The sequence below is a fragment of the Myotis davidii genome, unplaced genomic scaffold (assembly GCF_000327345.1).
Source record: "Myotis davidii unplaced genomic scaffold, ASM32734v1 scaffold77, whole genome shotgun sequence".
Lineage (NCBI taxonomy): Eukaryota > Metazoa > Chordata > Mammalia > Chiroptera > Vespertilionidae > Myotis > Myotis davidii.
In genome coordinates this window covers 5,971,661-5,985,283 of record NW_006289713.1, presented here as the reverse complement: position 1 = coordinate 5,985,283, position 13,623 = coordinate 5,971,661, and the positions used below count along the sequence as shown (strand labels likewise).

Here is a 13,623-nt window from a genome sequence, read left to right as displayed (position 1 = left end):
GGAAGCCGCGGGAAAGGGGGGCCCGGGCCCGCTGGAAGAGGGCGTGGGGCGGGGGGCGCGAAGGGGTTAAATCTCCCTGGCTGGACCGCGCCGACTGTGGAAATGGGGCCCTTGTCACCCGGAGAGGCAGCCTGGGGGCTTCGGCAGGCCCTTTGGGGGGCAGGGCTCCAAGCACTCCCGTAGCCTTTCTTCCCTGAGCAGATTTGGGGGTGCCCTGTTTCTCCCCGTCTCCAATGGTTGCTTTCTCAGCTCGATTGACCCCACGGGGGGCTTGGCTTGCTGGGTTACTCGTTTGTAGACTCAAGTCATGAAAGGAGCATCCTTAGGTTACTGTTGCAAAGAAAACTGAAAATAAGTCGCCAGGACTGTACTTTTACTCGCGAGTGACATCTTTTGCACGAATCCATGTCAGCCTGCCTGACACTATGCACCCTGTCACAACAGTACCTAAAGTTAGGGCATGTTTATAATAACCATATAGAGGAAAGAAAGTAAAATGCACCTTTTGATTTTAGGGAGATGTATGTATGTGTAGAGTTGAGTTGGAGTCACACTCCTCCCCTCCCCCATGACAGATACTCTGTGTAAAAAATCGACATGTGTTATTACTTGTCAGGTTTGCTGTAGACTGCTGATTTGTTCACATCGAATTCCTAGAAGTCATTGCACTTTTATGCCGCCTCAATGTGCTTGTGTATTAAATATGAGGGAATGAAACAAAGTAGCTATTCGGTAAACTGGTGGCCGGTAAATCCTAACCCTTTTAAAGTACTGGTTTTTGTTGCCTTTTTGGAAATGAAGTCGATTTTAATAACTGTTGCAATTAATGCGTGTTGTGGAACTTAAAACGTGAAAACCTCTTAAAAAAATTAATATACAGCCCTAACCGGTTTGGCTTAATGGAGAGAGCGTCGGCCTGTGGACTGAAGGGTCCCAGGTTTGATTCCGGTCAAGGGCATGTATCTTGGTTGCGGGCACGTCCCCAGGAGGGGGTGTGCAGGAGGCAGCTGATCGATGTTTCTCTCTCATCGATGTTTCTAACTCTCTATCCCTCTCGCTTCCTCTCTGTAAAAAATTAATAAAATATATTTTAAAAAATAAAAATTAAACCTACAGAGAGTTGCAATTTCGTTAGATTTTTGGTGTGTACTGTAGTTAGTTTGCACTAGAAGTTTCTCCTTTGAACTTTTTGTTCACGTGTACATCTACTCTTTAGTATTTAGTATCGTACTTTGTACAAAAAAGGGACTTAGTAGTGGGACAATTTTTACAAATGTGTAATTAAAAGATTTTAAGATATTTGGTATTTGCTTTTTTTCTCAACTTAAAATATGCATGTAAATAGCTTATTATAGTTAGTATGGACAGGTTCAAGGGTTATTTATTTATTTATTTTTAATAGGCCGCTTCAGCAGCAGCAGAATCTTTTTTTTTAAATATATTCTATTGATTTTTTACAGAGAGGAAGGGAGAGGGATAGACAGATAGAAACATCGATGAGAGAGAAACATCGTTCAGCTGCCTCCTGCACACCTCCTACTGGGGATGTGCCCAACCAAGGTACATGCCCTCGACCAGAATCGAACCTGGGACCTTTCAGTCCGCAGGCCAACGTTCTATCCACTGAGCCAAACTGGTTAGGGCAGCAGGTTCAAGGGTTATTGTGAACTGATGTGTAATAGAACATTCATGGTGTCGGCCGGTGTGACTCAGTTGGTTGGATGTCGTTGAGCACCCAAAAGTTGCCGTGTTTTGATTCCTGGTCAGGGTGATTAATGTTTCTCTGTCATCTATGTTACTATCTCTCCCTCTCCCTTTCTGTCTCTGAAATCAATAAAACAAAACAAAACTATATTTTAAAAGAAAGAATATTCATGGTGATTTTGAAATGAAAAAAGCATGTTCAGGCACAATTCACTTCCATTATTATAGGCGCTAATCACAATGCAAAATTGATTGAAATGTTAATTAGCAGTGATAATATGTGAACCTAATTGTAATTTTGTTTTCATTCATTGTTCTAGTACTGTATTTATGTTTTATACAACAATATGGCCTATATACATCTTCATAAAATTGGAGTGGCAAAAACTAGCTGAACATAAATACTAGCAGCACTTTGGGGTTATTCTTTTAAAGTACGTATGGTTTAAATGATATTAAATTCTAGCATGGAGAGTTTAGTAAAGGAAATAGTATGATTTCTCTCTTTTAAAGTACAGTAATGAAAACAAGTAATGAAGTTATAGGTGACGAGATTTAATTATTGGATCCTGCTTGAGTCAGGTTGAGCATTTTAATAAATTTTACTCAGTTACCTGCTGTCCTAAAGGTCCTTCAGCCTTAAAGGCCATTCATTCATTCATTAATTCAACAAACATTGATTGAACGCTTACCCTGAGCTAAGCACTATGATATGCATATTGCTTGTTTACTATTGGGAATAACAACCACAAATTAACAGTAAGGGTGCTGTTTATTTTAACTTTAAAAAATATTTTTATTGATTTCAGAGAGGAAAGGAGTGGGAGAGAGAGATAGAAACATTAATGGTGTGAAAGAATCATTAATCGGCTGCTTCCTGCATGCCCCGCCACTGGGGATGGAGCCCAGAGCCCTGGCATGTGCCCTGACTGGGAATTGAACCTCCTGGTTCATAGGTCGATGCTCAACCATTGAGCCACACCGGCAGGGAGTAAGGGTCCTATTTTAAAATTGGATTAAGCTTACAGTTTTAAAACTTTATATATATTTTGTCTTATTTTCATTCTGTTGATCGAATTCTGTTTCCTGAGTTGACATGAAACATTGCAAAACTTAGAAACATTTCTGATCCCAGTAGCTTTAAATATACATATATATGTGTGTGTGTGTGTGTGTGTGTGTGTGTATGTATATATATACACATATACATATACATACATATATATTTTTTTAGCTTTCAGTATTTTAACAAATATAAGTGATGAACTTTCACAATTGAAATATAAGTACTTCTCTAATTTATGAATAGTTTTTGTCGAGAGGGAACTGATTAAATTATTCGGGATAATTAATTTGAACAGATTAGTTTTGCCTTAAACCAGAACAAATTTTTGTGATCATTGAGGTCATTTATAATGACATCCCCCAATAATGCTTCCTATACCCTATTAGATATCATGCAGCTACTGCTGTCCTGGTCATCTGCAGCAGGCTCACCTCAGTCTTTTCATTGCCTTGAAATAGTGGGGCCCCCACATTTTACACTATGGAATATTTTGGACCCAATTTTATAGCATATGGCAGAGTGTTACTACAGGGTGTCCCCCCCAAAATGTATACACTTTGAATGATTCTAAAGTCAGTGCTTATTAACATATAGTTCATTTTCAAAATTTAAAAGAATCTATAGAAGTAAGTGTGTGTACATTTTTTGGGGACACCGTATAGATGAATATCTTTATATCTGACAACTGTATTAATAATTCTCGAAATACATTTTTATTGGAGTCTTACATAGGAGCAACTAAAGTATATAAAATTATTTATATACAGGATACTTGGAGATACCTTTTTTCCTTTGCATACTGACAGCAAAATATTGAAACATATCCTAAGACTAGTTATGCTGTTTAAAGTTTGTATGTTAATGGTTGTTGCCTCAGTGGTTTCCACAGAACAGCAGTGCAGATGAATGGCATCCAGGGCCTCGCCCTCATGCTCTGGAGCCCATATTGTTGGGACCAGAGTGTACTGAAATTATAGTGAATAATAAGTGGATCTGCCTCGTTCTGAACTCCTCTTAGAGCAAAAGTTAGGATATACATTCCAGAGCTTTTTTTTTGAAATGTGGAACTGGCATGATTTAATCGTGTTCACATGGGAAAACTTAAAGGAGAAAATGATTACAAAGCTTAATGGTTATTTACTGCCAAGCCTAGTGACACATTTACTTTGTGCTTTCTTTGCTCAGAAGAGAGTATTCAGGTACTTGAGAAAAGTTGTCTCTCTCTACTTGAAGTAGTTACATCAAGGTTATTTTTGTTTGTTTTAGCGTTTTTGCAGATTTCAGACATGTAAGTACTTGCTAATGGATCTGGTTTTTCAAGTGGCACATTAAAGGTGGTTGCTGAGGACATGTCTTACTTTCTAATATGCCAAGTATGAAAAAATAGGAAGAGTTTGCTTTTGAATTGGTAGTTAGACTATTATATTTCTATTAATTGCCACACATACAAAAATCACTGTGGCACCAAACAGATAAATCTGTTTGCAATGGAATTTTCTGGCCTTAGGCCATTGGATTACTGTCATTTGTTACTTTAGTGCTACTTCAGCAGTGTAGATGTTCATTTTCAAAGACTTACATGTGCTTGGACTGCAGTTTTCCTGTTTATTGAACTGCTCTCCCCAAAAGTCTTTCTATGACCATTTCTGTCCATTGGCTGGTGTAAGAATTTCTGTAGGTATACGTACTAGTAATAAAGGTAGCCCAAGGGGTATGTTCATAGTATTTGTTTCAAGACTCAAACATTGTAGAATCTATCATAAACCTAGATGTGGAGTCTTCAGAATGTAGACTTTTCACGAACTGGCTACTACTTTCTATTTGAAGGCTCCTCGGCCATACCCCATTTTCAGCAGAAGACCTGAGAAACCAGAAGCTGTCATCCAGTTAACTCCATTCTGCCCTCTGTCTTGAAGCATGCCATGCTGCGGTTGTCCTCTCCTGTGAATAGGGTAGGTGAGGTATTGAGGTAGAAGTGTGGTTTGGGACTGAGAGAGAGGGGCAGTGAGGAGAACTAAAGCATGTATAGTGTTAGCCCAGTGCCTGCCACCAAGTGTCTACACCAGCCGTGGGCAAACTACGGCCCTCGGGCCGGATCGGCCCGTTTGAAATGAATAAAACTAAAAAAAAAAAAGACCGTACCCTTTTATGTAATGATGTTTACTTTGAATTTATATTAGTTCACACAAACACTCCATCCATGCTTTTGTTCCGTCCCTCCGGTCCAGTTTAAGAACCCATTGTGGCCCTCGAGTCAAAAAGTTTGCCCACCCCTGGTCTACACTCATGATGACTAGTCTGATTTTTAGGCCCATCCCACTTTGTCTCTGCAGCTTTATTGGTTACCATTCTTTAGATCAATTCTCAATTTATTTTTCTGCTATCAGCTCGAGGGCCACTTCCTAAGCCTGCACTCTCTTACTCAAGTATTAGAAATGTGTTAGAAATGAAAGTGCATCCTAATAGACAGGCTGGGGTCCCCACTATTCTGCCTTCTTGATATTACATTTAGTCCCCGCCTTCCCCCCATATTTGATGGTGGTGGATTTTTGTTTCCCCTTTAGTCTTTATGAATTAGAGGTGGGGACAGCGGGGGGTGGGGTGAGGGTAGGGCTGTGGGGGCGGGTTGGCCGGCTGGCCCCAACCCCCCAAAATCACAAATTAAGACTGCACCTGTTGCCTGGCCAGAGTGGCTCAGTTGTTCTGTGCACCAAAAGGTTTCTGGTTCAATTGCTGTCAGGGCACATTCCCGGGTTGCAGGTTCAATCCCTAGTTGGGGCACTTCCGGAAAGTAACCAGTCAGTGTCACTCTCTCGTAATGATGTTTCTCTCTGTCTCTCTCTCTAAACCAGCGATCACCAACCAGTAGTCTGTGAGGTCCGAAAGGTTGGTGACCGCTGGTTTAAGGAAACCTTTGGAGCAGTGGTCGACAACTGGTGGTCCACGGACCAAGGTCCGAAAGGTTGGCGACCACTGCTCTAAACATATCCTCGGGTAAGGATAAAAAATAATGAAAATAATATGTCTTTATAAAAAAAAAAAGACTGACTTTGTTTTTGTGGATGGGAGTCCCATGAGTATTATAGCCCCCGACGCCCACCTGAGCTATATAGTCCTTAGCTGAGAACAGATACATTTTAGAAATGTGTATTTCTCATGGTAGAAAATGGCAGCAAAGAGTTTAGTTCAAATAAAGGCAGTATATTAGGATAATTTTTGACAGATGGGAATAAAGTATCTTGAGAAGTTACCTTTTTTTTCCTAATTGATACAAAGGTGTGCTGGCTACTGGCTGCTCTGTGCTTTTTTAAAAATCCCAAACACTAGAGGCCTGGTGCACAAATTTGTGCATGGGTGGGGTCTGGCAGCCCCAGCCCCACCCCTGATTGATGTGGGGGGAGATTGGCCGAAAGGTTGGTGACCGCTGGTTTAAGGAAACCTTTGGAGCAGTGGTCGACAACTGGTGGTCCACGGACCAAGGTCCGAAAGGTTGGCGACCACTGCTCTAAACATATCCTCGGGTAAGGATAAAAAATAATGAAAATAAAGTATGTCTTTAAAAAAAAAAAGACTGCCTTTGTTGTTGTGGATGGGAGTCCCATGAGTATTATAGCCCCCGACGCCCACCTGAGCTATATAGTCCTTAGCTGAGATCCACTGATTGCACTGCAAGTGGTGGGGGTGGCTCTTTGGACCATCTTCTCAACTTTAGTCTTCTCACTGTTGACAAAAATAGAAGTTTACCATTGTGAATATGTGTCAAAAATGTTCATTTTTGTGTTTAATATATTGAGTAAAGCTGCATATCAGTATAAATTACATTTTGCAAGCCATGGACCTTGTGAACTAGAACTACCCAAGAACATTTAATACATGGTTCTGCATTGAAAATTTTGATTTGCCTTTGGTCTAACGAGGTGTTAAAATCTGCATTTTTTTCACATAAACATGATAGTGTCATAGTGTTCTCTGTGCAGTGTATTTTTATTTGTATTATATTCATTTAAATTTAGTTAGGACCAATTAACTTTTGAATTTATTTGGTGTTCTGATAACTGTCAGGAGGATTACTAGTGGGTTTTTTTGCGTGTGTGTTTCTCTTATTGTACACAGTTTATAACAGAGGAGGCAGCAATGCCTCTCTTTTTAAAAAATAAAAAATATTTTTATTGATTTTAGAGAGGAAGGGAGAGGGAGAGAGAGAGAAACATCCGTGATGAAAGAGAATCATTGATTAGCTGCCTCCTGCACACCCGACACTGGGGATTGAGCCCACAACCCGGGCATGTGCCCTTGACTGGAATCGAACCCAGGACTCTTCAGTCCGCAGCCTGACATTCTATCCACTGAGCCAAACCGGCTAGGGTGCAGTGCCTCTCTTGAGAGACTTTCATCTTAACTCATTAAAATGTATACTCCCTATTCTTTCTGAAAATACCAAATTATTTTAATTTTATTTTTATTGATTTCAGAGAGGAAGGGAAAGGGATAGAGATAGAAACATCATTATTGAGAGAATCATTGATTGGCTGCCTCCTGCATGTCCTGCTACTGGGGATCAAGCCTGCAACTCAAGTATGTGCCCTGACTGGGAATCGAACTGTGACCCCCTGGTTCATAGGTCGATGCTCAACCACTGAGCCAGGCTGGCTGGGCTGCTCTTGGTTCTTATAGAACTCTTGGCTTTTCATTGCAACAACTACACAGTGTGAGCTAAGTGCCAGGAGCATAAACTTTATTTTTCATCTGTGACTAGAGTTCCGTTTAAGTGAGAAAGGTAAGAGAAAAATCTTAATATGCTCTTCAGTTTTGGCTGGAAGCTTAGCTGAATATAACTTGACCTTGACACAATGATGCTGTAGCAGTATTCTAGCAATGACTAGACTTGGACACAGAGTTACCAGGGCTGAGTTTGGAAACAGTTTACCTCACATCCCAAGGTACATGTTGAACACACAAGTTTTTAAAAAATATATTTTTATTCATTTTAGAGAGGAGGGGAGAGGGAGAGATAGAAACATCAATGATGACAGAGAATAATTGCTTGGCTGCCTCCTGCAAGTCCCACACTGGCGATTGAGCCCGAAACCCAGGCATGTGCCCTGACTGGGAATCGAACTGTGACCTCCTGGTTCATAGGTTGATGCTCAACCACTGAGTCACACCCGGCGGGCCAAATGAGTTTGTTTTTTTTTTTAAGGTGGACAGAAAGTTAAAGTACCTTTTGTTTCTTTGCCATTGATTTCTTATTGGGTGATAGATTTGAGTTAGCTCTTTTAATTAGTTCATCACTTCTCTATGAAAAAGGAAAGGAATTCCATATATGTGGCTTTGAGGGCCCTTTGGACTTTGATTCTGTAGGTGCTTCATCTTTTCTCCTATGGTCAGTTGACCATTTGAGGAGACCTGCAGCCTGCTGGGCCTGTATTGGGCTCCGTGTTCAGGGTGGTGAGAAGAAGACATGGTCCTGCTTGGTGAAGGTAGCACCGGGCAGATGGTCGTCTAACTAGAGCTTTGGCCGGTGCCCTTAAGTAGGAATTCAGGGGCCCTGAGGGTGATCTGATGGGCTCAGGAAGGTTTTCTTGAATATGTGTGTTCTGGTTCTCCAGTGCCTTCACTGCCTAGCATAGCATCTTGCCTTAATTGTGTGTCAAATGGATAAGTTAATTGACAGAGGGACCAGTTGAAGGAAATAAAGAGCACACTTGGTTGTCATTCAGTATGTTCAGGGCTGCATGTGGGTTTGTTTTGTTGTTTCTGGTTCTGGCAATGAAGAACAGGACCACAGCATACAGATCCATGATTAAGAAGAGGTGGGCTGCTATTAAAGTATTTCAGATTGATGATAATTTCTGCAATAATAATGGGTGACCTCTAGCTTTCTTTAAGGTTTTTTATGGCTCTCTGTATCTCTGTTATGTAGTTTCTTCAGTCCAGGTACCTGACCTGTATATCAGATATTTCTCTCTGTTTTGTTTCATTATTTGGGCTGTTTTAAAAAAATGTAGTTCTGAGATTATAGGACAGTTTTTGATGCAAATAAGATGTTTTCACCATATTTTTCCCATGCCCAGTTGGTAGGCCGTGGCAGTGATCCTTCGTTGACATGGCAAGAGCAGATGCCCTTATTCCCTAAATTTGAGAGCCAAGGCAAGGAGATGTCAGCCTTCAGGTAGAGAGCCTGTGTGTCAGTGATGAACTTGGAAAGAGAACTTTTCAGTTGGTTTGCCTGTTATTTTTTATATTTGCCACCTTTATCACTGTAGATATCCCAGCCAATGTCATCATTAATCCACTAGGTTTTTTAAATATTTTCTTTCATTGGTTTAAAAAAAAAAAAATTTTCTTTCATTGGTTTAAATTTTTTTTTCAGTTACAATTTACATTCAGTATTATTTTGTATTAGTTTCAGGTTTATGGACTCATATTTTAGTTGTTTCTAATTGTGAGTTGATTCTTTTCTCAGAGCTAATTAAAGCACAATAGTAAACTGAAGGGTAAATATCTTTAATTCATTAATTATTTTGGAGGCACAGCTGGAGTTATATTTTGCTAAGTAATATAGAAGAATAATTTGTATTAATTTAAAACACTACTTCCTGCCTTGGCCGGTGTGGTTCAGTTGGTTGGGCATTGTCACGTGCACCGAAAGTTCGTTGTTTTGATTCTAGGTCATTGGTTTGATTCCAGGTCAGCATATGCCCATAGTTGGGGCTGGATCCCAAGTAGGGGGAGTGCAGGAGGCAGCCAATCAATGATTTGCTCTCACATATATGTTTCTCCTCCCCTCCTCTCTAAAAATCAGTAAAAAAATCTTTGAAATACTGTTTCCTCAGTGTGACATGGCAAATCCTTAGCTATCAGCATCCTTTGTGCATTTATTTTAAGCAGATAGTAATTTTGCATTTTTACTGCTTCTAAGTAACTGGTTTTCATTAACCAAAGCAACTCATTAAGGGGAACATTCTGTACTTCCTCAAGATTGGAAGGAGAAGGGTATATGTACCAACTACCATAAATATTTCTTGTTAGGCAGTTCTAGATTTTCCAAGGTATTTGAAGAGACCATTGGCAAGGACCAACAAATCAGAAGAAAATCATTTATGTAGAAGCTCTGATTTAGTGATGCACCTTCCTTCCTAGCAGGTGGCCTTAGTAGCCAAGCTTTTGTTGGCTTGGTTCCAGTGTATTTCATTAAGTGAGAAACCCTGTAAAACAGATGCATTTACAAGTTTTTGCCCATGTAGCACTCTCTTTAATGAAACACTAGAGTTTTGATTCAGCGTTGTTGGCAGTAGTTGTCCATGTGTGCAGTGTGGGGTTTGAGTAGGTGGTCAGGGGATTCAGGCAATTATCAAGGCTGAGCCAGGTGCCAACGATCTGAGGTGGTAATTGAGTGATGATGGCACAGAGGCTTAAAGGCAGGCACCCTTACAGTGATAGCATGGAGCAAAATACAGATACGCACAATAGTTTAGGTCAGTGGTTCTCAACCTTGGCTGCACATTAGAATCACCTGAGAATCTTTAAAATCCTGATTTCTGGGCCTCATCCTCCGGAAATTCTGTTTCTTTGTTATGAGGTGGGGCCACAACATTAGTAACAAAGAAACAGAATTTCTGGAGGATGAGGCCCAGAAATCAGGATTTTAAAAAGATTCCCAGGTGATTCTAATGTGCAGCCAAGGTTGAGAACCACTGGTTTTGGTGGTGTTTGTTGTGTGGACAAGGAATATGAAGTCTTAAAGAACAAAAACAAACCCAAATCAGATCATAGGACAGTTATTAGATGTTTACAAATACAGAGTACTTAAGAATTCTATTTATGTAAATGAAAGATTAATTCTAAGGTGGTTGTTTTTCAAGAGCTGTTTTATAATAGCTTTATCCTCAAGTGTAGATGTGCATCAGTTAATTTGTGCATGAAGAAAAACTCAACCTTATTGTGTTATACTTTAACAATAAATGTACCCATTATAAGTTTGCAGTTGACCTTTTAAGACACATTTTTATTGATTTCTGAGAGGAAGTAAGAGGGAGAGATACAAAAATGATGAGAATCATTGATCGGCTGCCTCCTGCACGCCCCCTAGTGGGGTTCAGGCCCACAACCCAACATGTGCCCTTGACTTGAATTGAACTTGGGACCCTTCATTCTGCAGGCGGACGCTCTATCTACTGAGCCACGCCGGCTAGGGCTAAAGTTTTCTTTAAAGCTTAATCAGCCCTAACCGGTTTGGCTCAGTGGATAGAGTGTCGGCCTGCGGACTGAAGGGTCCCGGGTTCTATTCTGGTCAAGGGCATGTACCTTGGTTGCGGGCACATCCCCAGTAGGGGGTGTGCAGGAGGCAGCTGATCGATATTTCTAACTATCCCTCTCCCTTCCTCTCTATAAAAAATCAATAAAATATATTTAAAGCTTAATCAATTTCCCTGATGATGTTTAATTTAAAAATTAGATATTATATCTTAATTATATTTAAAGATTATATTTAAAAATGAAAATTGTGCTCCTGGCTGGAACATCTCCGGTGATGGTTAAAAGCAATAAAAACCAGTCAGAGCAGTCAAGTTAAAATTTTGTCAGCCCACTTATGTCTGGGTGTTTAAACTACCATTGTGAATATGCAGAGGTTATCATTCCTTATCCCTAGAACTTCATTTGTTGTGTTTTTTTTTCTCTTTTTCCTGAATTCATTTGTTCAACATAGTATTTTAAGCACCTACTATTATATACCAAGTACAGTATTAACTGTTCAGGATACAAAGATGAATTTAATTTGGTTCCTGTTTTGGAGGCATAATAGTATATGTGCAGTGAATTTCACCCATTACAAGTATATTGTTTGATGAGTTTTAACAAATGTATATATTTGTGTAATTACCTCCACCGTTGTGTAATTAACTCCACAGTTAAGACAACCATTTCTACCATTTCCATCACTCCCAAAAGCTCCCCAAAGCTTCCCCTATGCCCCCTTACAATCTCTTCTCATTCATCCCTGGCCCCAGCAAAGATAGAACTATGGTTGATCCTTGAACAACTCAGGGGTAGAGGCGTTGCCTCCCATAGTCAAAATTTTGCATATAATTTTTGACTCCCCAAAACCCTACCAGACCGTTGTCTCTCGCCATCAGTCAACCCTTGGTGTTCGAGGACTTCCAACCACGGATCAAAACAGTACAAGTATTTATTTTAAAAAAAATTCATGTTAGTAGACCTGTGCAGCTCAAACTTGTGTTGTTCAAGGGTCAACTGTACTGTTTCAGTTTTCTTTTGTATTGACAGTCTTTTTTCTTTTTGCCCCTCCCCTCCTCACCCCTCCCCTCTCCTCCTTTCTCCTCCCTCTGTCCCTCCTCTCCCATTCCCTTTCCCTCCCCTCCCCTCCCCTCCCACTGTCCCTCTTCTTCCCCTTTACTCTGATTAGCACTCACGAGTTTGTAATGGTTGTGAAAATAGGCGGAATCTTCCCTAATTTATTAGCTGTGTTCCATGTGATAAAAATTCTATATTAGCAAGTTATTGAATAATGAGGGTTGTTTCTATTATCTTGCTGTTTAGTACTAGTTTAGCAAAAGTTAAAATTTAACTGCCATTGTGTAATATAACTAATTCAGACATGGGACTGGAAAGTTTGTAAGTTGGCTTTTTGTTAAATGAATCAGGTTCTCCAGTTTGGAAATGCAGTCTAAAAACAAGTTTTAGCCCAGAATCTCCATGAAAGCACTTAGAGCAGCGGTTCTCAACCTGTGGGTCGCGACCCCTTCGATGGTCGAACAACCCTTTCACAGGGGTCGCCTAAGACCATCCTGCATATCAGATATTTATATTATGACTCATAATAGTAGCAACATTACAGTTATGAAGTAGCAACAAAAATAATTTTATGGTTGGTTCACAACACGAGGAACTGTATTTAAAGGGCCAGAAGGTTGAGAACCACTGACTTAGAGTATATTAAAGCCAACCTATTAAAAATCCTAATTTGGAAGGTGAGAGGATATCTTCTGATAGGACTTTAATAGTCAGAATAAAATACACAAACCATGTGAAACTAGACACTAAATTGTAGTACTTTGACATTTGAATCCTAAGGAGGGTTGCTGTCTGTGGGTGTGACTTTATTACAAAATTTATCCATTTCGGGACTCCTCTGCCCCAAGAAAGTAAAGCAGAATTCTGCTACAACCCAGTTGGTTGAGGAATAAGCCTGTCTTTGCCTCCCGGTTTTTTCTTCTCTCTCTCTCTCTCTCTCTCTCTCTCTCTGCCATTTGTAACACTCATTGCAACTTGCAGTATACTTGCAGTGTTACAAAACTAAATGTCAATGTGTCCTGAACCCTGTGTTTGCCTAATTCAAAGTTGTTTCTCATAATCTAGCACAGTTCACTGTGGATAGTTGGTGTTCAATACACATTGTTAAATCAACAAAATTCCTTTGACTGTTTAAACAATGTCATCCCCAGATGCCCTCAGCCCTTGGCAACCACAATCTACTTTCTGTATCTAGGGTTTTGCCTTTTCTGGACATTTTATATGAATGGAATCATACAACATGTGGTTCTTTGAGTCTGGCTTCTTTCACTCAGCATCATGTTTTCAGGGTCCATCTAGGGCAGCCATAGGCAAACTACGGGCCGCGGGCCGGATCCGGCCTGTTTGAAATGAATAAAACTATTGAAAAAAAGACCATACCCTTTTATGTAATGACTAGAGGCCCGGTGCACAAAAATTTGTGCACTTGGGGGGAAGTGGGAATCCCTCAGCCCAGCCTGTGCCCTCTCGCAGTCTGGGACCCCTTGGGGGATGACCACTTGCTGGCTTAGGCCTGCTCCCTGGGAGGATCGGGCCTA

General features: G+C 40.4%; 1 protein-coding gene across 1 annotated transcript in view; it reads left to right on the top strand.

Moving 5' to 3' along the window:
- Positions 1 to 4,627: 4,627 nt before the first annotated feature.
- USP10 (ubiquitin specific peptidase 10) overlaps positions 4,628 to 13,623 on the top strand; it is a 59,633-nt gene continuing 50,637 nt past the window's right edge. Inside the window, exon 1 of the mRNA XM_015562932.1 lies at positions 4,628 to 4,722. Within this exon, the coding sequence (XP_015418418.1) occupies positions 4,693 to 4,722 (30 nt within the window). The 5' untranslated portion in view covers positions 4,628 to 4,692. The remainder of the gene's footprint in view (positions 4,723 to 13,623) is intronic.